At 39.8% G+C, this 20,719-nt stretch overlaps 1 protein-coding gene across 6 annotated transcripts; it reads right to left on the bottom strand.

Annotated features, from left to right (window-relative positions):
* Positions 1-3,551: 3,551 nt before the first annotated feature.
* LOC139701296 (zinc finger protein 709-like) lies at positions 3,552-20,125 on the bottom strand. 6 transcript variants are annotated; one of them, XM_071611969.1, is made up of 4 exons: positions 19,946-20,125; positions 6,654-6,780; positions 6,413-6,473; positions 3,552-5,847 (listed from the first exon to the last, which is right to left on the bottom strand). In XM_071611969.1, the coding sequence occupies exons 1-4, from the start codon at positions 20,009-20,011 to the stop codon at positions 4,425-4,427; spliced, it is 1,677 nt and encodes a 558-aa protein (XP_071468070.1). In that variant the 5' UTR covers positions 20,012-20,125; the 3' UTR covers positions 3,552-4,424. The 6 variants fall into 6 exon arrangements, with proteins under 6 accessions (XP_071468070.1, XP_071468073.1, XP_071468076.1 ...); XM_071611972.1 differs by having other exon boundaries at positions 6,654-7,129; positions 20,009-20,125; XM_071611975.1 differs by having other exon boundaries at positions 6,654-7,085; positions 20,009-20,125.
* Between the last annotated feature and the right edge of the window lie 594 nt (positions 20,126-20,719).

The following is a 20,719-nucleotide window of genomic DNA, read 5'->3' as shown; positions in this document are numbered from 1 at the left end:
TCTTATGATTATCAATATCACTCTATAATATTAGAGCTTGAAGGACATTAATATACATAAACACATTAGAACAAAATTCTTGCTTCTGAATCGATTAACACTTGGAAATTATACACAAACAAAGCCCGTTTTGATTTACATCAAGGTTTCAAGAAACGTCCAGGAGCCAGGCATGGTAGCTTATTCCTGTAATCCCAGGAGCTCAAGAGACTATAGCATGAGGACCACAAGTTCAAAGCTAGCCTCAGCAACTTAGTGAGGTCCTTGGGAGGAACTGAGCAAGATCCTGTATCAAGGCAGCTGTGCAGAGGAAGTGAAACATGGCACTGTGAGACTACTCTGGGCTTCCTCATGCCCACTTGCTTTGTGTGTCCTGGATAGGTGAGGAGTAGGTGACAGCCCCGTAACCACCATGGATGGAGAGGAACTTTTTGAGGAGAAAATCCAAACTGTAAATGCCAGCCTGGCTGATTTGGCTGTTCAAGTTTTCCCCTTTGGGGAATTCAAATGAGGGAATTCATAGACACCTACACAGACACCAGCACAAACACTTAAATGTGAGAATAGATGCTGGGAGCAAAGGAAGCCCCCTTTGATTGTCCTCTCACTGTTGGTGCTGTTGGTATGAAGTGCTTTCTCCCAGCATTGAGCTGCCTGGCTGTGCTGGAGATCCTAGATTCCCTGCAGACCACCATCATGCCCAGACCTTGCACAGAGTGGAGCAGGATCTGCTGGAGCTCAGTTGTGAGGTGGCCACAGATACAGTCCAGCACAACCATTTGTCTGTGACCTGCTCTGTCATAATGTGGTGAGAAGCTGGTAGAGGATTTCCCTCAGCTGGCACTTCATACTGCACTCCAGCAGTGAATATGGCCAGAGGCAGAGCCTGGGGGAGGTGCAACTGGACAAGCTAGGGAGGACCACCTTCTACCTCACCATCTTCCACCTGCAGCCTTTGACCAGGACAAGTTCTACTGTGAGGCCATTGAGTGGATCCAGGATCATGACGGACTGAGAGATTCAGATAAGAGACAGAGAGGCCTGAAGAATGAGATGGAGCATAAATCCTCATCTCCTTGCATTGATTGCTGCTGTTTTTTCTTTGTGGAGTCTGAGAGCTGCTCTAGGCAGGTCTGTGTCCACTGCTTTCTCTACTTGTCTTTGGAGAGTCTGCAACTTGAGACTCTCACACCTCAGTGCTTCTAAGTCACCAGAATTGTTGGAGAAAAAAAGAAGTCTGAAAAAATCTCAGCATTACTGAGTCAGATCTATTTATACTCTACGTTTACAAAAAAGGATTTAAAGCAAGCCCTCAAAGTGGCTTCTATCTGAAAAGCTAGTTCCCAGAACTGGAGGAACAAAAATCTTTGTAGTCAGAGAAATACAACCAAGTGCTCTGCTCAAGCTACACAAAGGGAACAATTGTGGCAAGAATGATTTGGGGATGAATCTATAAAAGCTGAAATATATCTTCTGGTTTTATAAAAACGAGACTGAATGCATTAGTAGAGAATTAAAGTTCTATTAAAATGAAATAAAAAGAAAACAAAACCTGGCTGTGTAATCAGTATCAAGTCATATATTCTCATTCCTCGAGTGTATTGGAATTGTAGTGGGTTTCTTATGGATTAAGTGATGAGAAAAAATACTAAATTGAAACATTGAATGCATAAGACCTGAATTATCATCTTGATCTTTTCACAAATGTGGGCAAGGTGTTTAATCCTGGGGCATATTACTTTATCTTCTATGTAATCCATTGACTTTTCCAAAAAGTTTGAAATTTGAATGCAAGGAGCCTATTGAATTTGAATGCAAGTATTTAAAAAAAAGTTTTAAAAACTTTGAGCATGAATTTGCACTTTTCAAAATTCTTTCTTACAATTGTAAGCTGTCTCTTTTCACCCATAGTTTGTAAAACTGTGATGTATGACTTGTCACCGCTTCTAGGTATAGTTCTGGTAAAATTCACATAATTATGTCAATGGAAGATTTTTTAAAAAAAGAAAAATCCTCTGTATAGAAAAATGCAATTTACTTAAAATTTGGTGGGGGGGGGAGATCCTGTATCAAAATAAAAAGGCTACAGATGGTTCTCAGTGCTTAAGCACTCCAGATATTATGATGATGATGATGATGATGATGATGATAATTTTCCTTTTCTCTTCCCCCTCCATTCTCTGACCCTGGTAATTATATTTAGAACCTCTCAAAATTTTTATTTTGTCACAACCTATAAAAAGTCATAAGATACTTGAGGAGAAAAAAAAACAAACAAACAGAATTATCCAGGGGCCTTGAAAAAGTTATATAAATATGAGACCAGAGGTTTAGAATATCATTTATTTGCTAAGGCCTTTAGTGGAAAAAAAAAAGTACAATATTAAAGAAAATTATGGTACTTATGGGAAGTAGACAGATCGAAAATAAATAAGAATTAAAATGTGGCAAATAAATGTTAACAGTTTAACTATAAATATTATAAACTATTCTATATAATATATACTTCTAGGTACAAATTATACCACATACTAGATTTTACACACACATACTTGCATATGTAAAAGATTATGTCATAATATGTGAGAGTTGACTACAGATGCAAAAAACTTAATACAGGAAAATTGAATCTAACAATAAGAGAGATTTACCCCCCAAAAGCATGTTGTTTCACATCTTTACGCTGATGCAATGCTCATGTCCACCCCAGGGTACATTTCCATTACCTCTGAATAGACAAAGGAGAAGTGAAGGCCCACACCCTTTTCACACTTACAGTGCTTTTCTCAAGAAGGGGTCACTTCCTGAAGGCAGTGCATAACTGTAATCCCAAAGGCTCAGCAGGCTGAGTCAGGAGGATCATTAAGTGCAAAGCCAGACTCAGCAACTTAATGAGGACCTAAGCAATTCAGTGAGACCATGTCTCAAAATTTAAAACAAATAAAATTAAAAATAAAAAGGGCTGGAATGTGTCTCAGGGGTTAAGCATCTCTTGGTTCAATCCCTGGTACAAAAAAAAAAAAAAATTCCTTCCAGTCTAAATGGATCTGAAACAACTGAAGGTCTCCCCACATTTCTACATACAAGGCTTTTCTCTTCTAGCATGAGTTCTTCCATGCTGTTCAAAGAGACCTAGAGAGTTGAACATGTTACCACATTTTTTAAAGGGCAGAAGGATTTTCCCTGATGCGAACCCTTTTATATCTTTTTGTTATGGGCCAGCTATATGGAAATGATCAAACAGACTCCTTATCATGAAAGAAATTCTTCTCCCATGGGAAAACCCCACCTCTGTATCCATTACTAATTTGCCTAGCACAGCATATTTGGCAACATTAAATAGCAATTTTTAAACAATGGGAAATTGGTCTCTTTGGTTCCCATTTTTCTCTTTGGGCAATATATCTTATCGGGGAATAATTAATTAGAAGTTAGTAGCCATTCTTTAATTGTACTTAACTAGGATCACTTTGATCCATTTCTCTTTTGATTATGATTATAGAAAATCCCATGACAAATACTAAATGAGAATAAAAATATGATTATGAGCATTGCATTGTTTCACTACTGACTTTATTCAGATTTTGTATTACTGTTTGCATGCTTGCTTGCTTGCTGGTTGCTCTGTCAACCTGGATGAGGTTTTTGCCTTTATATATCCTAAAATGTTGAGATTCTAGGCTGTTTTCCTGCAGAGATAACTTAGTCCTGTAACAAGAAGTCCTGGCTGGTTGAAATAAAAACTCTTCAATTTGGACAAAACTGGGACTCAGTATTTTCTGAGTGACTTGCCCACGACATTTGAAGGAAACTGTGAAAGTTGACTACTGCCCCACATTGCTTATCCATAGGGTTTTTTTTACAGTATGAGTCCTTTCATACAACTGAACAAAACTGGAATATCTGAAGGCTTTACATTTCTTACTTGAATAGGATTTATTTATTTTTGTATGAATCATTCAATAAGAATCATCTCAGTCCTTAGAAGAAACTGGTAAAACTAGAAGGTGTCCCACATTTCTCACATTCACAGGGCTTCTCTCCATGAGTATTTCCATATATGAGAAGAAAAATGAAACATCACACATTCAGGGAGTTTTTTTCCAGTGTGAGTGAAATGGCTTTGAAGACAACTGGGAAAATGGAATGAGTTGCCAAATTTTCACATTTAAAGAGTTAACATGGTGGTATGCACCTGTAATCCCAGAGACTTAGTAAAAAGAACTGGGGATTATGGTTCAGTGGTAGAGCACCACTGGACTAAATCACCCCCCCACCCCCAAAAAATATTCTGCAGTGTGAGTCCTTTCTAGTCTTTGAAATTGACAAGGAATATTGAGTTACCACAATTTACATTCCAAGGATTTTTCTCCAGTAAACTTCCTACGTGTTTATGAGTGCAGCAGTAAAAACAGAAGACTTTGCTAATTGTTTTCATTAGTATGATTTCTCTGCATATGAGTTCGTTCATGTATGTGAAGGTGACTGGATCTAGCAAAGGCTTTTCCACATTGTTTACATTTATAGGGTTTTTCTCCAGTATGTGATCTTCCATGTATCTGAAGGTCACTAGATCTAGCAAAGGCTTTTCCACATTGTTTACATTCATAGGGTTTCTCTCCAGTATGCATTCTTTCATGTATGTGAAGGTCACTGGATCTAGCAAAGGTTTTTCCACACTGGTTACATGTATAAGGCTTCTCTCCAGTATGAGTTCGCTCATGTAAGTGAAGGGTAGAAGATTGAGTGAAGGCTTTGCCACACTGCTTACATGCATAAGGCTTCTCTCCAGTATGAGTTCGTTCGTGTATTTGAAGGTAAGAGGAAGTAGTGTAGGCTTTTCCACATTGTCTACATTTATAGGGCTTCTCTCCAGTATGTGTTCTTCCATGTATGTGAAGATGATGGGATGTAGCAAAAGCTTTTCCACATTGTTTACATTCATAGGGTTTCTCTCCAGTATGAGTTTTTTCATGTGAGTGAAGGTGAGAGGACTGAGTGAAGGCTTTGCCACACTGCTTACATTCATAGGGCTTCTCTCCAGTATGTGTTCTTCCATGTATGTGAAGCTGACTGGATCTAGCAAAAGATTTTCCACATTGTTTACATTCATAGGGCTTCTCTCCAGTATGAGTTTGTTCATGGGAGTGAAGGGTGGAGGACTTAGCAAAGGCTTTGCCGCACTGCTTACATTCGTAGGGTTTCTCTCCAGTGTGCGTTTGTTCATGTAAGTGAAGGGTAGAGGGCTTAGCGAAGGCTTTGCCACACTGCTTACATTCATAGGGTTTCTCTCCAGTGTGCGTTCTCTGATGCATTCTAAATAAACTGGGATAAGCAAAGTCTTTCCCACATACTTTACATTTAAAACGTGCATTCTCAGTGTGCATGATCATGTGACTGTGAAGATTTGTGAGTGAAATAAAGGTTTGACCATCTTGTTTACATTCATAGAGTTTCTCTCCATAATGTATTCTTTCATGTCTTCTAAATAAAGAGGGAAAATGAAAGGCTTTTCCACATACCTTACACTTAAAAGTTTTATCTTCACTATGTGTTATCATGTGTCCTTGAACCCCTGTGAGAGAAGAAAAGGCCTCTCCACATTGTTTACATTCATAGGGTTGCCATCCAGTAGAAGTTTCTTCATGTCTTTGAATGGAACTGGAACGACTGAAGACTTTCCCACATACTGTACTTTTATAATATCCATCTCCAGCTTGTGTTAACATTTGTGTTTGAACACTTTTGAGAGAAACCAGAGATTTCCTGCCATGTTTAAATTCACATGGATTTTCTTCACATTCCTCATGCTTGTACTGTTTGTGTCCAGAGTGAGATGTGATCTGCCTATGAAGGAATGAAGGACATATGAAGTCTTTTGCACACATAATACAGTCACATGGATTTACTCTATTAAAATTTTTCTTTTGTCAGGTTAAGAATTGGAATCTCACTGAAAGCTTCCCCACACTATCTTCTTTGCCTTTGATGTTTACCATATGACCTCTGTGAAGAATGACCAGCACATTATCAATGCTTGATCCATTCATGATTTTCTATTTATTCATGGGTCCTAGGCTTACATTACTACCAAAAATCAGGTGAAGGCTAGGTGTTCAAATTGTTCAAATTGCCCGAAAATAAAGAGATTGAAAGGAAACAATCCTTCGCAACACAGCTTCCCAATGGCTATTCTCCAAATAGTGATATTCATATATGCAGTTTCACAGTACTTTTTGCATGTCAAGTACTTTGAAAAGACTGACTATCTGTTACAGTTAAGTATATACTTCTGGTTAAAAAAAACTTATAAGAATAAATACATTTCAAGTTGTGCATATTTCTTTGGTTGATTTGTTTTACAAATTATATGATATTCTCAGATATTGCTTCCTCTTGTGAGTACAGTTACCTTGGATTGTTCCCAGACTTTTTGATCTGATCTTCAATGTTCTTCTCTTCCCATTTGTTTCCTAAAATGCCAACCCAGAACAATCATTATAAACTTCTAGAAGCTAGAAAAACTTTGCCAAATTCTAGGTGCCTTTTATGCTGTATTAATTCACCAAATGATTCCCTTTTAAGGTTTTTCATAAATGACCAAAATAAACATGAATTCTCTATTTGATTAATTAAAGAAACATCATCATTACCTATAAAAGCCAGGTTTCCGAGGACTTCCTGCATCACATCTGTGTAAAGTTTCTTCTGGGATGGACCCAGCAAAGCCCATTCCTCCTGGGTGAAGTTCACAGCCAGATCCTCAAAGGTCACTGAGACCTAAAATATCCTCAAATGTGTGTGTAGTGAAGGCCAGGAGAGATTGACAGTATGAGGAATCTACACTCAATATGCATGATGCTCACATGATTCTCTGGTCTCCCAATTAATTCAATGATTTGGTCCATCAAATATTTACTGCACTCAATTCCTCATAGCCATTCCAATACTAGAATTGGGCTGCTCAAAAGGCAAACAGTAGAGTGTTTTACACCCTTCTTTGGTGAGTTCACAGTAAGACAGGCTTCAAGGTCATTCCCAACTTCATTTTTGGTTGCACTTCCATTACAAGTCTTAACAACATCCTGTGCAGTAGAGAGCTAATATTAGCACTCCTGGTATTACTTACCTTTAGAAAAGAAAGCACAGTAAGTAGGAATTTCCTGTAATCAGGAAACTCAGCATTTGGGACAGATCCTGCCAAGCACAGTGGCTCACTGTGCCTACACAATTATTGTAAACAACATGGTATTTACTGATCTCCTGTTTCCTTCTGAAAGTCTATTGTTCCATCCTTAAAGAAGTGCCTAGAATCAGCCCTCACCTACAACCTCTGGGCATGGGGTCACTAAGGAGTTTCCCTCATAGATAATATTCAGAAAACCTTTCATAAAGGTTGTCACAATGTGTTAACTGGGGATTGAGATCATCCATGTGATTACACCAAGAGAACAATCAGAAGCTTGCAGGTGATTTACTCCAGAACCAAATTAGGCAATAAACAAGTACAATGATTAATAAACACAGCAATTTGATAATTTCTCATGGTTAATGTCAAAGCAGAATGGGATAAGTGGAAAGACGGCAAGTGTCTCAGAAAAAACTCAATGATCCCAAGATGTCACATTGTCCAAATGATATCCTTACAAAGTTTTATGTCTCAAAACAATAATCTTAATAAGAATAAGCTACTTTTTTAAACCTCAAAGCAACAATGAATGTCCAATGATTAAAACTCTTCTGAACAGCAGCCACTTCACTAACATAAGGTACAATCACGTGCCACATAGCCATGTTTTGCTCAAGGGCACTTTGAATAAAGATGGGCCACATGTGCAATGGTTGTCTGTTATGAAAGAGATTTCTTGTGCCTGTAATGATGCTCTGCAAACAAACCTAACACAGGAGCACTTCCAGGAAAAAAGCAGCATTTTGCAGCCCAGAATCCTCACCTCACAGTTTGTATGTGAAACAGGCCACTCCATATACATCTATAAGCATGCTATGATGTCTGTATAATGATGGAACAGCCAAAAAGATCACCTTCCAGAACATGCCCCTGCCACTGACATAAAACCATACTCAAGGACTTAAAATATGTGACCTCCTGAGCAGTACAGTATAAGCAGAGGTAAGCAAAAGACCAAGAGAAAGCCTTCAGTAGACTGACCTTCACAACATGAAAAGATGAGCAAAAGCATGTGTCATGGAGAGAAATCACAATGATGATCCCAACAAACTGGAATCTAGAGGCAAAAGGCACTGCATCCCTATATTCTGTAGATAAAAGTCCATTTATTATACATTCAAATGTAAAAGAATAAAACTTTTTAAATAAACTTACAAAAATTTTAGTTTTATTTGTCTATCTAACTATTGTGGGGCAAATTAAAAAGAAAAAAAAAAAAAAGCAGGGACTTAATCCAGGGCACTTAACCAAACCACATCCCCAGCACATTTGATATTTTGAGACAGTACTCACTAACTTGCTCAGGACCTTGTAAGTGGCTGAGAGTAGCATTTAAACTTGTGATCTTCATGCCTCAGTTTCCCCAGCAGCTTGGATTAAAGGCGTGCACTACTGCACCCAGTGAAAATATTATTTTTATAGAAGAATAAGCTAAACAATATTACAAAAATGATAAGCAGTAAAGAAAAATATTAACACTCACACCAAAGTGACACAAACAGAGAGATTGGAGCCATGATAGTACTACCATAAAAAAGAACAGATCAGAGAGCCTGGAACAGTTCCCAAATAAACTCACACAAATATAATCTGTTGATCTGTGAAGAAGGAAAGTCATTTACATTTGAGATGAAAATGGTTCCAGGAAGAGGAAGCTGCTCCATCTGCGTATCCTCCAGAGAAAAGTGGAAACACAAGCAGAAGCATCAGAACAAGAACCTAACCATGCCCAAGAGCACTGAAAGTTCATCATAGCTACAGGAAGCAGTCATGAGGAAGAGTGGAGAGCAGCAGCACAGTGTGACCTCCACTAGCCCTGAAGACAGCCTCTCTGGTGCAAGACAGCAGCCTGACATCCCATTGTGAAACCCTGGTCACTGGCTCCACACTGTACACAGATTTATCAAAGTCTCTGCATTTTTTAATTAAAAACATCACAGGACTATCTTAATATCTAAAACAACCTCTCACTCTTCTAAGTCAGAAAGCAATCACTGTAAAAACTTAGTAGAAATTCCTGAGAAGGATTTAAGTAAGCAAACAGCCTGCATCTGGCAAGAACAGCAAATTACTGTTTACACACTCAACCATCACCTAAAATCTGATAAAGAAAACTACAGGAAGAGTTTTTTTTTTTTTTTTAAATCAGGTTTCAAAAACACCCAGGTTCAGGAGGCTGAGGCAGGAAGTTTGGAAGCTCAATCCCAGGCTTAGAAACTTAGTGAGGCCCTAAGCAAGTTAGCAATACCCTAAATCAAAATTTAAAAAAAAAAAAATTAAAAAGGAGGGTGTTGGGGATGTGGCTCATTTGTGTACTACCCGTGGGTTCTCTCCACAGTATCCCCCAAAACAAACAGACAAACAAACAAACAAACCAGTTGGTCTGAAGAAATAAGGAAGCCCACACAGGCCGGAAGAAGTTCTTTCAGAGAGTACCCAGACCTGCATGCTTAGCACTCGTTTTTCCCCAGGCTGGGTGCTGCAGCGTAAAGGCACAGGAGAGTTTTAAATAGGACCACTGCACAGCTACCCACAGAAACCAGAGGAGGAGCTCTCACTGTTTACTATTGTTCTTCCTTAGCTTCTGGTGTAGGTGAAAATGAGGGCAAGCACACTGAGATCTGGAAGCAACAGTTTATTAGTGGCACCACAGCCTAGAGGAATAAATCCCAAAGCTTTTACTTTTATACATAAGCAAGTTTTGAGGGCATTGAGTCATGGAAGTTGGTGCAATCTATTAGAGGGTGAATTCTATATTCCTTATCTGGGCACAAACTTGTCAACAGCCTAAGCACCCAGCTCATTACAGATTAGGGACTTTTTCTCCACTAAACATCAAGAGGGATTGTTCTTTCCCTGATACTTTGTTTGCTCCTTCTGCTACTGTGGTTATCTTGTTACAGGCACCTGCAGCTGCTGCAAGCCTCCATGATAAAATGTCAGTAAGCAGAGCTGCTGTGGGTCAAGCTGCAAAACTACAGCCTGTCAGCTCTTAAACAGTTTCCATTCTGTCCTACCACAGTGGCATTCAGGGAAATCTGTCAAACAGGCTGAACACGAGCTAATTCACTTCACATAGCATATAAAATGCAGTCTCTAGGCAACTGCATAAAGGAAAAGCAACATAGGAGAAAGGGGAAACACATTTTCATTCACTTTTAAACAACAACAACAACAAAAATGTATATAGAATACTGAGAAATAGAAAAACATGTTTCATCAGTGGAAATTAAATGCCTTGAGGTTGATAATCCCTGAGAAAGATCAGACTCAAGAATCACTAGGCTATTTTTTTTCTATTTATTTACTTATTTATTTTTTGTTCCAGGAATTGAATCCAGGGGTGCTTAACCACTGAGCCACATCCCTAGCTCTTTTAATTTTAATTATTTTTATTATGAGAGAAAATATCTCTAAGTAGTTCAGGGCCTAAGTTACTGAGGCTGATTTTGAATTTGTGATCCCCCTGCCTAAGCCTCCTGAGCCACTGGGATTACAGGCATGTGCCACAGTGGTGGGAATAGGCTAGAATTTAATTAAATGTCTTAAATTTTTAATATGCATGCACCTGAAACAAACTCAAAATACACCAGGCAGAGATATAAAGAACTGCCCAGGACAATGAAGAATCCACAGTTACACTAGAAGACATCAGTACAACTCTGTTGGGTCTGAGACCATGTAGCAGAGAAGCAGACAGGAGGGCTTCCCTGGTCATTAGCCAACAGGAAGCCCACAGTCTTCTTCAAGTCACAATAACACTCCTCAGGACAGGTAATATTCTGAGCCATAAACCACACCCTAACAGTGTGTAACACCAGTGAAATCCCAAGTATGTTCAAAGAATATGGGTATTAAAGCAGAAATCATAAAAGAAGCAGCTGGAAAGTCTCCAGGGAATGGGAGGTGAAACACAGGTCTGTAAACAGACATGGGTGGAAGAGGTAACTCAAGGGAAAAGTTGACCATTTTGAGGAAAATGAAATGTAGAAGTCCACAATAGGAAATTTGTAGAAAACAGGACAGATAGTGCTTGGATGATATCACAGGTATCCAAAGAAAATTTCAAATAAGAAGAACTGAAAGCAATAATTGAACCTTCTACTTCAGGAAACCAAAGAAAGAAGAGCAAGGTAAACATAAATTAAGCGCAGGAAACTGACAGAGAGGGATTGATGAAACCTCAATCAGGAAATCAGAAGTCTGCAAAACCAAGTTCTTCATGAATATCAGCATCACTGATAAACCTATATGAGGCTAAGAAAACAGAGGACAGGGTCTGGAGTTGTGAAGTGCTTGCATAATGAGCATTTGCCTATGATGCACTGGGTTCAATCCTCATTATAAAAGTAAATAAATAAAATAAAGGTATAAAAATACAATAAAATTAAAGAAATAAGAAAACAGAGAAACTATCCATTAGAATTAAAAGAGCCACTGCTACCATCCATGGGCACTTCAAGCACATTGTGAACATGTGCTTGAAACAAATTAGGTCACTTAGAAGAACTGGACCAACTCTTGAGAGAGACAATCTCCTACAACTTACAGAGTAGGAGAAATACACAAAACAGATGAGCCGAAGCCTACTGAAGAAATTGACTCAATAACTAATTACTACCAAAAAAGAAAACACAAGGCTCTGACAGGTCATACAGGCTTCCATAAGACACTGAAGAACTGCCACTAATTTTTTTTTAATATTTATTTTTTAGCTTTTAGGTGGACACAATATCTTTATTTTATTTTTATGTGGTGCCGAGGATCGACCCTAGTGCCTCACGCATGCCAGGTGAGAGCGCTACCACTTGAGCCACATCTCCGGCCCTGCCACTAATTTTTTTACATTTTTTTTTCCAGAACACAGAAGCAGAGTAAACACCTTCTAATGTCTTCTGAGGCATATGTTACAATATTATCAAAATTAAACAGATAAACAAAGGAACTATGAATTACTCTAATGATCATAAGTGCAAAACTCCTCCACAAATGTTACTTAACTGAATCCAAAAATGAATAAGAATTACACATCAAGGCCAAGAAGGAATTTACACCTACTCAAGGCTGATTCACAATTTAAAAACCAATTAACTTTATCCATCACAACTAAAAGCTAAATAATAAATATCATGATTATATCAATAGTTAAAGAAAAAAGTCAAGAATAATGAAAAAACACACTCAAGCTCAGAAAAACACAAATTTTCTTAGAGAGAGAGCATGATCCTCTACTCTATGTGAAATACACCAAAGAATCATGAAAATCAGTGAGGTGACATCAGGGTTGTATAACACAAGGTTAATAAATAGGACTATTGTTATACTGATGATAGCAGCAAGCTGGGCACAGGGACCATGACTGTGATCCCTGGACTCAGGGAGCCAATGGAGGAGGATCACAGCTTTGAGGCCAGCCTGGGCTATTTAGCAAGACTGTCTCAAAAAAAAAAAAAATATATATATATATAGATAGATAGATAGATAGATAATGGATTGAGGATGTAGGTCAATGGTAGAGCACACCTGAGTCCAACACACAGCACCAGAAAGCAAAACAAAACATTAACAAAAAGACACACCACTTATATAATACGAAGAAAAAAAGTAAAGAAATACTGACATATAAACCTGACAAAAATCTGTATGACAAAAAAAGCAAGTTTCTAAGGAGATTATAAAAGACAAGGCAAATACATGGAGATAGTTCATGTTCACAGATTAAGAGACTCAATGTTATTAATTCTTACCAATTTGGATTATGGTAATCCATTATTATGAATTCAATGAAATCCCAAAAAAATATCTTTTAAGTTACATTTTCAGTCACGAAAGACCCAGAACAACCAACACAGTGATGACAAATAAATCCACAGGATGGACACTACCTGAGGTTAAGAACTACGAAAAAGCTACAGTCATTAAGATGGTGTAGTATTTAGCACAGCATGAATATATTCCACTGATCTTTGACAAAGAAGCAAAGGAAAAATCAGTGGAAAACATACTCTTTTGGAAAATGTTGCCAAAACACCTGAACATTAACATTCAAAGAAATGAAATATACTCACTTTACAAATGTACTCACTTCACAAATGTCACAAAGTCAGCTCTCAGTGGAGACTCTGTTTACAAGTAGGACACAGGGCTGCAGCTCTAGCACAGCACCTTCCTGGCATATAGGAGGCTGTGGGTTCACTTCCTACCCCGCCCCCCCACACACACACACACCACACACACAAAAAAAGCCTATATATTCTACAACTAAATTAAAAATTTGAAACTTCATAAAAATAACAGAGGTACTCTCAGACAAATCTGGGTTGGGCATGATGGCTTCATATGCAATACGAAAAACATGATCTGTGAGTGAAAAAGTGGTAAACAGAACTTTATTGAAAAGAAGTTTCCATTTTTTCAAAAGACACACTTAAGAGAATGAGAAGACAAGCTGGAGAACTAGACAAATGTTTTCAAAACACATAATCACACCGGACAGATATTCAATATACGTGAAAAATACTCAGTAAGAAAGCTAGCAATCCCCTGAAAAATGGGCAAAAATCTGAAAGACACTTATTCAAGAAATATAGACAGCAAATACTTGTATGAGAAGATGTTCACCAGCACCCCATTAGGAAACTGCAAATTAAACAACAAGGTACCACCACAAACTCACTGGAGTGGTCAAATGTCAAATACTGACAGCACAGAAAGACAGTGAGAATGTTAAGTCAGCAAGAACTCTTTCCTTGCTCATGTGAATGGAAAGGACAACAGCCTCTCTGGAAGACAACCCGTCATGCTCTTACAAAGTAAACACGGTGCACTCTACAATTAACTCATCACACTCCCAGGTGTCTTCCCAAATGAGATGAAAATTATATGCAAAGCAGTGACTACAGCAGCCATATCCAGAAGTGCCCAAAGCTAGATGCAAAAAAGATACACCTTTCAAAAAGTGAATGGACAAACTGCAATTAACTACACAAAGAATACCACACAGAAAATAAGCTCTCCAGCCTAGAGATACAACACCCTGAAATGTAGATGGTTAGTGAAAGAAGCCAGTCTGAAACGGCCAAGTGCAGTAAGACTCTAAGTCAACAACATCTGGAAAAGCCAACCATACAAAGGCACCAGCAGGACCAATGGGCTCAAGGGAGTTAGGGAGCAGAGAGGGAACAGCAGAAGGGGAGGAGTGATTAACAGGTGGAACATAGGATTCTCAGGGCAGTGAAAATCTTCTGTATGACATTATCATGTAGAATACATGACACACACAATCACACAGAGGAGGAACCCTAATGTAAAGGATGGACATCAGCTGATTATAAAGTGATGCTTCATCAACTTGTCTTCATCAAATGTAGGATACTGGTTCAGTTACTAACAAACATACTACACCAATACAAGATCCTGAAAACAGAGGAGACTATACGCTGGAGAGAAGGAGTGTATGATACTATATGTAATGGGTCATTTGAATTGTCACCTTGATGGGATTTAAAGATGTGGATGATTAAGAGGTTCCTGGGTGTGTCCATGAGGGTGTATCTAGGAATGAATGGCATGGGCAGCACCATCCACTAGGATGGTAGCTTGGACAGAATAAAGGTTGGAAAACAAGGAGGCATCAGATGTAAGCTCCTTTCATCTCAAATGGGTTTTCCACGGCTGCTGCGACAGCCTGAGTATATCAGCCTTCCAAAGCAGACTCTGCCAGTGATTCTCCAGGGAGTTTCCAGAAGCACTGGGTCTCAGATGAGGCTAGCACCACTGATCCCTCTTGTTCTGAGGCTTCAGTATCTTGGACTGCACAGCTACTACTTCTCCAGCTCTCCAGCCTGCAGACAGCCATTGTGGACTATCCCACTTCTGGTGGGATAGTAAGCCAATCTAATAAACCCCCATCCTGTAATCATTCTTCCGGTTGATTCTGTTCCTCTAGAGAACCTTGACTAATATACTATATAAGCTTAAAATTGCTCTGAAAAATAAACTTAACTTAATAAAGAAGTGAGTAAACTACCATGCCAAGGAAGATTCACAAATATATACATATGAAAAAATATTACATACTGAATACCTTTTCCATAATAATGAAGATAAAGTAAAGAGTAAGAGTTATATATACAAATTTTCAAAACTATGGGGAAAAGAAAGAAAACTGATTTTCAATACTGTTTCTATCTAGAGAGAAATGGGTGATTTATCTTTAAAAGTAGTTCTAACTGCTGGTGTGATGCTGTGCCCCTGTGATTTCAGCAACTAGAGAGTCGAGGCAGAAAGATGGCAAGATTGAGGCCAGTCTCAGCAATTTACCAAGGCCCTCAGAAATCTAGTGAGACCTGATTTTAATCAAAAATAAAAATGGGGGAACTGGAGCTGTTACTTAGTGGCAGAGCACTTGCCTAGCACATGTGAGGCACTGGGTACAATGCTGAGCACCACAAAAAAATTAACAAAATAAAGGCATTCTGTCGATCTACAACTAAAACAAAATTTAAAATAAACAAAAATGAAAAGTGCTGGGGATGTGCTCAGTGGTCAAGTGTCTCTGGGTTTAATCCCTAGTACAACACCCACCCACCTGGAAAATGCTTTTACAAAGTTGAAAATATATTTTGAAGAATAACAAGCATAAGCAAGTCCCTGGCTTGAATCCCCAATACTCAATACATAAGTAAATAAATAAATTACAGTCTATAAAACTAATTTTCTTGGGCTGAGGAGTGGTTCATTAGGAGAGCACTTGCCAACATTCATGAGGCCCTGGGTTCAATTTCCAGCAGTCCACATACACATACATACACAAAAACAAAACAAAACAACCCACTAAACTAAAATACTTCTAATGAATGATTAAAAAATGATTATAATAGAAAAGGTACACAATGAGAAGCATAAAATACAATGCAATTAATGGAAAGACAATACACTTTCCTACCAAGGAGACTAAGGAGACTAAACTTCCCCATGATCTACACTCTGAGCATTTTAGTAAATTCTGTGAAATTCAGGGCCGGGTTTGCTGTGCTTGTTGAACTTCACAAAAACTACTTCTAAAAATGGAAATAGTAGACCATATCTAAAGACAGCCAAAATGTTGTACAGATCACAGTGAGTATAGACACAGTATTTATGTAACTCCCAAATTTCATAAGTTAATAGTCCAGCTCCTAAAGGGATGGTCCAAAGAGGAGGTACTTGGGTGGGAACAGGAATTAGGTGACATGGTGAGACTGCTTGTGAGGGAAATCAGCACTCTTATTTAGACACATATATCTTTTCAGAAAACTTGTATCACTTACTATTTCAAAGATAAGTCATTTAGTGATTAAATTATCACATTTGGGTATTTTAGGTATTGCTAAGATTGTCTTTAAAATTTACCAACAAGCCAAGTGTGATGGCACATGCCTGTAACCCCTGCAGCTTGGAGGTCTGAGGCCCTAAGCAATTTAGCGATACCCTGTCTCAAAACAAAAAATTTAAAATGGGCTGGGGTTGTGGCTCAGTGATTAAGCACTTCTGGGTTCCGTTCCTGATACCAAAACACCACACAGTTAACATGAACCTGCCAAGTCCAATCAATAACAACAGCAACAAACTGACATTCCTGTCAAATTCTCCACCTTGTGAGAAACTAATGTTTTTGTGAATCCTCATTTATAAATGTATCCACTTTTTTTTCATAGAAATGGATTCATGTTCTGCAGCAACAATGCAAGACAGAATTTATCTCTTTCTTAAGTGGCATTCTGGAGTCAAGGACCTAGTAGTCAATTTGAAATCACTGAAAAGACAAGATCAAATTTCACAAAATTTCTCTATATACTGAGGGGTAGCAAAAGATAAATTATCACTTTTTCCCCCTTTTTGGTAACCAGGATTGAATCCAGAAGCACTTTACCACTGAGTCACATCCCCAGCCTTTTATATTTTATTTTAACACAGAGTTGCCTAGGGTTGCGCTAAGTTGCTAAAGTTGTCCTCAAATTTTTAACCCTCCTGCTTCAGGCTTTGGAGCAGTGAGAATTACAGGTGTGCACCACTGCTTCTGGATGTAAATTAGGATATTTAACATATGGAAATGTAAGTAGACTTTTTTTTTTAAAATCCAATTCTTTCTTCCTTCTTTCATAATATTTCATCATATTTGGCTCTGAATAAGTGAACCTGGGCCTCAAATAAGTGAGCAGATCATTTCACAGTGATAAACACAGAAACAGCTGGTGCTGAGGGAGCATAGACGTGTCAGACTCAAGAGGCAGGTAAGGTTCCTGCCAGCTGGACATCTCCCACCTGGTCCTGCTCACTGAAACACTCCATGATCACCCTCCCAGGAGACCTGGACCATGACTCCCAGTCTATGAGGCTTTCAGGTTTGCACAGCACTGCACTGGGGTGGGTGGTCCTTATGCTCTGGCAGAGTTTTCCTCCTTCACAACTATGAGAGAATGCAAGGCCAGGAATCACTGCTGACCTGGCCCCTCAGCACCAGCATCCACAGGCTCACTGTCCACCTGTCTTCAAGGAATAGAAACAGGGCTTGGGAGAAACAATGTCCCAAGGAGGTAGCTATCTAGATGAGGCCTGTTCCAGGAAATCCCTTAGCCCTAAAGCATCCAGCTGCTCCTGAGAGGCTGCACCCCACACCTTAAGATGTCTTCTAAGAGGAGCTGACCCAGGGCCCAAAATTCCCTGCACCCTCCAAGGCACAGGACATCTGTGGGCACCTTGTGGACACCCAGGAAAGGATAGTGGCTGAGGACATAGGGCCCTGTGAAGGGTCCAAAGGGAACCTCTGCTCAAGAAATTGTGATATGGTATCTACACCTAAGAAAGATAAAAGGAGAAGCACAAGATTTTTACAAGTGTGAACTGAAGTTTTCTATGAAGTTGCTCTACATCAAAAAACCTTCAGAGTACTTGACTTCTGTTAACTAGATCACCATGAGGGTGGAAAGACAGGGTTCTGTATGGAGAGCAACAATTATCTTGGGCTATGTTAAGCCCTTCAATAGCCAATTACCTTAATTTCTGTATCAGAATTCTGAAACTAATAAATTTCTCAGACTATATCACGAAGCTTACCAGATGTATAACCACCATTTTCAAAAGCTAAGAATGCAATAACAACAGACCTACAGAAGAAATCCCCCTCCTTTTTTTTTTTTTTTTTTTGCTGTAGCCCACCAATCTGATGCTCCTACCAATGCAATTGGTTAATGTATTGAAACATAACTTTGTTTTATAAAAGTTCATGTAGACCCAGCACAGTAGTGAAGAACTATAATCCCAGCAGCTTGAGAGGCTAAGGCAGGAGGACTGCCAAATTCAAAGCCAGACTCAGCAACTTAGTGAGGTCCTATGGAACTTACAGAGATCTCTTCTGAAAATAAAATATAAAAAAGGGCTGGGAATGTGGCTCAGTGGTTAAGTGCTCCTGGGTTCAATCCCCGGTTTTAAGGGAAAAAAAAAAAAAAAAAAAAAGGAAGGAAGGGAGGAAGGGAGGAAAGGAGGAAGGAAGGAAAGGAGGAAAGAAAGAAAGAAAGAGAAAGAAAGAAAGAAGGAAAGAAAGAAAGAAATGCAATCTCTTCCAGGGAGGGACACACACATCATTCAGGATAAGTTGATTAAAATAAATTGTTTTCCTTAGGTGGGGTGGCCAATGCCTTTAATCCCAACAGCTTGAGAAGCTGAGGTAGGAGGATCAAAAGTTCCAGGCTAGGCAGGGCAACATAGCCAGATCCTGTATGACTACATGACTGGTATGAATGTACATCATGTACAGCCAGAAAAAGGAGAAGTTACACTCAATATTTATGTATGATGTGTCAAAGTGCATTTTACTGTCATATATAACTAATGAAAACCAAGTAAAAGAAACAAACAATTTCTGCCCAAAACAAACAAAAAAGGACTGGGATGTAGCCCAAGATTCCATAACCCTAGTACCAATAACAACCAACTACCTTATTTCATTTTAAGCAGTTATTTTACCCAAACACAGGGATGTGTCAAGTGATTATTCTTTCCCCTCAAGTATAATATTCAGAAACAGAAAACAAATGCTTTCAAAATTGTTATTCTTGCCAGAGCTACTGGCAGAGGCCTGTAATTCCAGGGACTCCAGAGGCTGAGGCTGGAGGATCACAAGTTGGAGGCCAGCTTCAGACACAACTGGGATAAGATCTCAAAATTTTGAAAAAAAAAAAGGGGGGGGGGGGCGGGGGCTGGGGATGTCACTGATAAAGCTTCCCTAGTTTTGATCCCCATTAGAAAAACAAAATATTCTTCTCAATATTTCACTAGAGGAAAAGTGAAAGTTAATAAACTGACCCGTTTGAAATATAGTAGGAAGAACGAATATTTGATAATGATGTGAAGTGGAGAGAAAGATGAGATTTTAGAATGAATGCAGGAGGCAACTGCAATTTTAATGACCTCCAGCAGCCTTCTGAGGAGCTAAACCAGGGGAAGAAAAGTGGATTAGCGACCCTGCTTCTACACATTTGGAAGAGTGGGAGCCGGCAACCAGCAGGGAGAGGAGGGGACCTAGAAACCTGGGCCGCCCAGCTCACCCCGAGGACCCACAGGAAAGGGCCCAGGGCCATACGCCAGTGGGGACTGGGCCGCACCGCTCTGCAGCTGACCTCGGGGACCCGCCAGCACAGCGGGACTAGGATACAGACACCCACCAAGGGCCACCCGCAAACGGGGACAAACAAGGCCGCACGCTCTGCAGCTCACCCGCACGCCGGGGCCCCAAGGCAGGCGCTGAGCGGGTTCCGTCAGCCCTAGTCGCAAAATCACCATTTTTGACTTCAGTAGTGATTCGGTGTCCTCGCGAGGAACCTTCGGGGACCCAAGCTCACGGGGGACACAGGTTGCTCAGCGTCAAAGGAGGACGAGGGGGCTGGAACCTTAGGAGCAAAGTTGCTGAGGAAGAAAAGGCCGCGAGACTGCGAAAGCCCGCCCTTCCCCTACGTAGGCGCACCTGATTGGACAGTTCCACCCGGCGTCCCTGATGGACCGCCTCCAGGCACGCCTCTGCACCGTGACTGACCGCTAGGATTATCCGATCACTGGCTCAAATTGGCTGGAGTGACACATTCGTGACTCCATCCCATTTCGGTGCCGCTTCTTTGCTGTTATGGGAAATAATCCAGGTAGGAAGCCTTTGCTGGGAACCTGGCACAGAAGGTGACGTGTGGGACTGAGTTGTGGCTCCACGAGAGAGGCTTTCCTGGCACGAGTGAGGTCCTGGGTTGTAATCTCACCACGGAAACGAACAGCAATGACAGCAAAGTTCCTGGGGAGTCTGAGGCAGCAGGAGCCCAAGTTCACGTCAGCTTCTGCAAACAGTGAGACCCTCTCTTGAAATAAAGAGGGCTGGAGACCTGGCTCAGAGGTCGACCCCACTGGGTTTGTTCCCTAGGACGGCAAAGAAAAAGATCTAGATAGCTAGATATAAAGATATACAGTATACACTACAATCTGCTTCGACCTCAGGCAACTTAGCAA

The sequence above is a fragment of the Marmota flaviventris genome, chromosome 5 (genome assembly GCF_047511675.1).
Source record: "Marmota flaviventris isolate mMarFla1 chromosome 5, mMarFla1.hap1, whole genome shotgun sequence".
Classification (NCBI taxonomy): Eukaryota; Metazoa; Chordata; class Mammalia; order Rodentia; family Sciuridae; genus Marmota; species Marmota flaviventris.
The sequence above is the reverse complement of the archived record's forward strand: the minus strand, read 5'-3'. Positions and strand labels throughout refer to the sequence as shown.

Bases quoted from the DNA above. Each gene is read 5' to 3' on its own strand.
- LOC139701296 (XM_071611969.1), bottom strand. From the start codon at position 20,011: ATGGTGATTTTGCGACTAGGGCTGACGGAACCCGCTCAGCGCCTGCCT. The intron at 6,781-19,945 runs GTGAGCTGCAGA...AGGATATTTTAG, and splicing joins CTTGGGGCCCCGGCGTGCGG to GTCTCAGTGACCTTTGAGGA. The intron at 5,848-6,412 runs GTAACTGTACTC...ATTCCTTCATAG, and splicing joins AAGTCTGGGAACAATCCAAG to GCAGATCACATCTCACTCTG.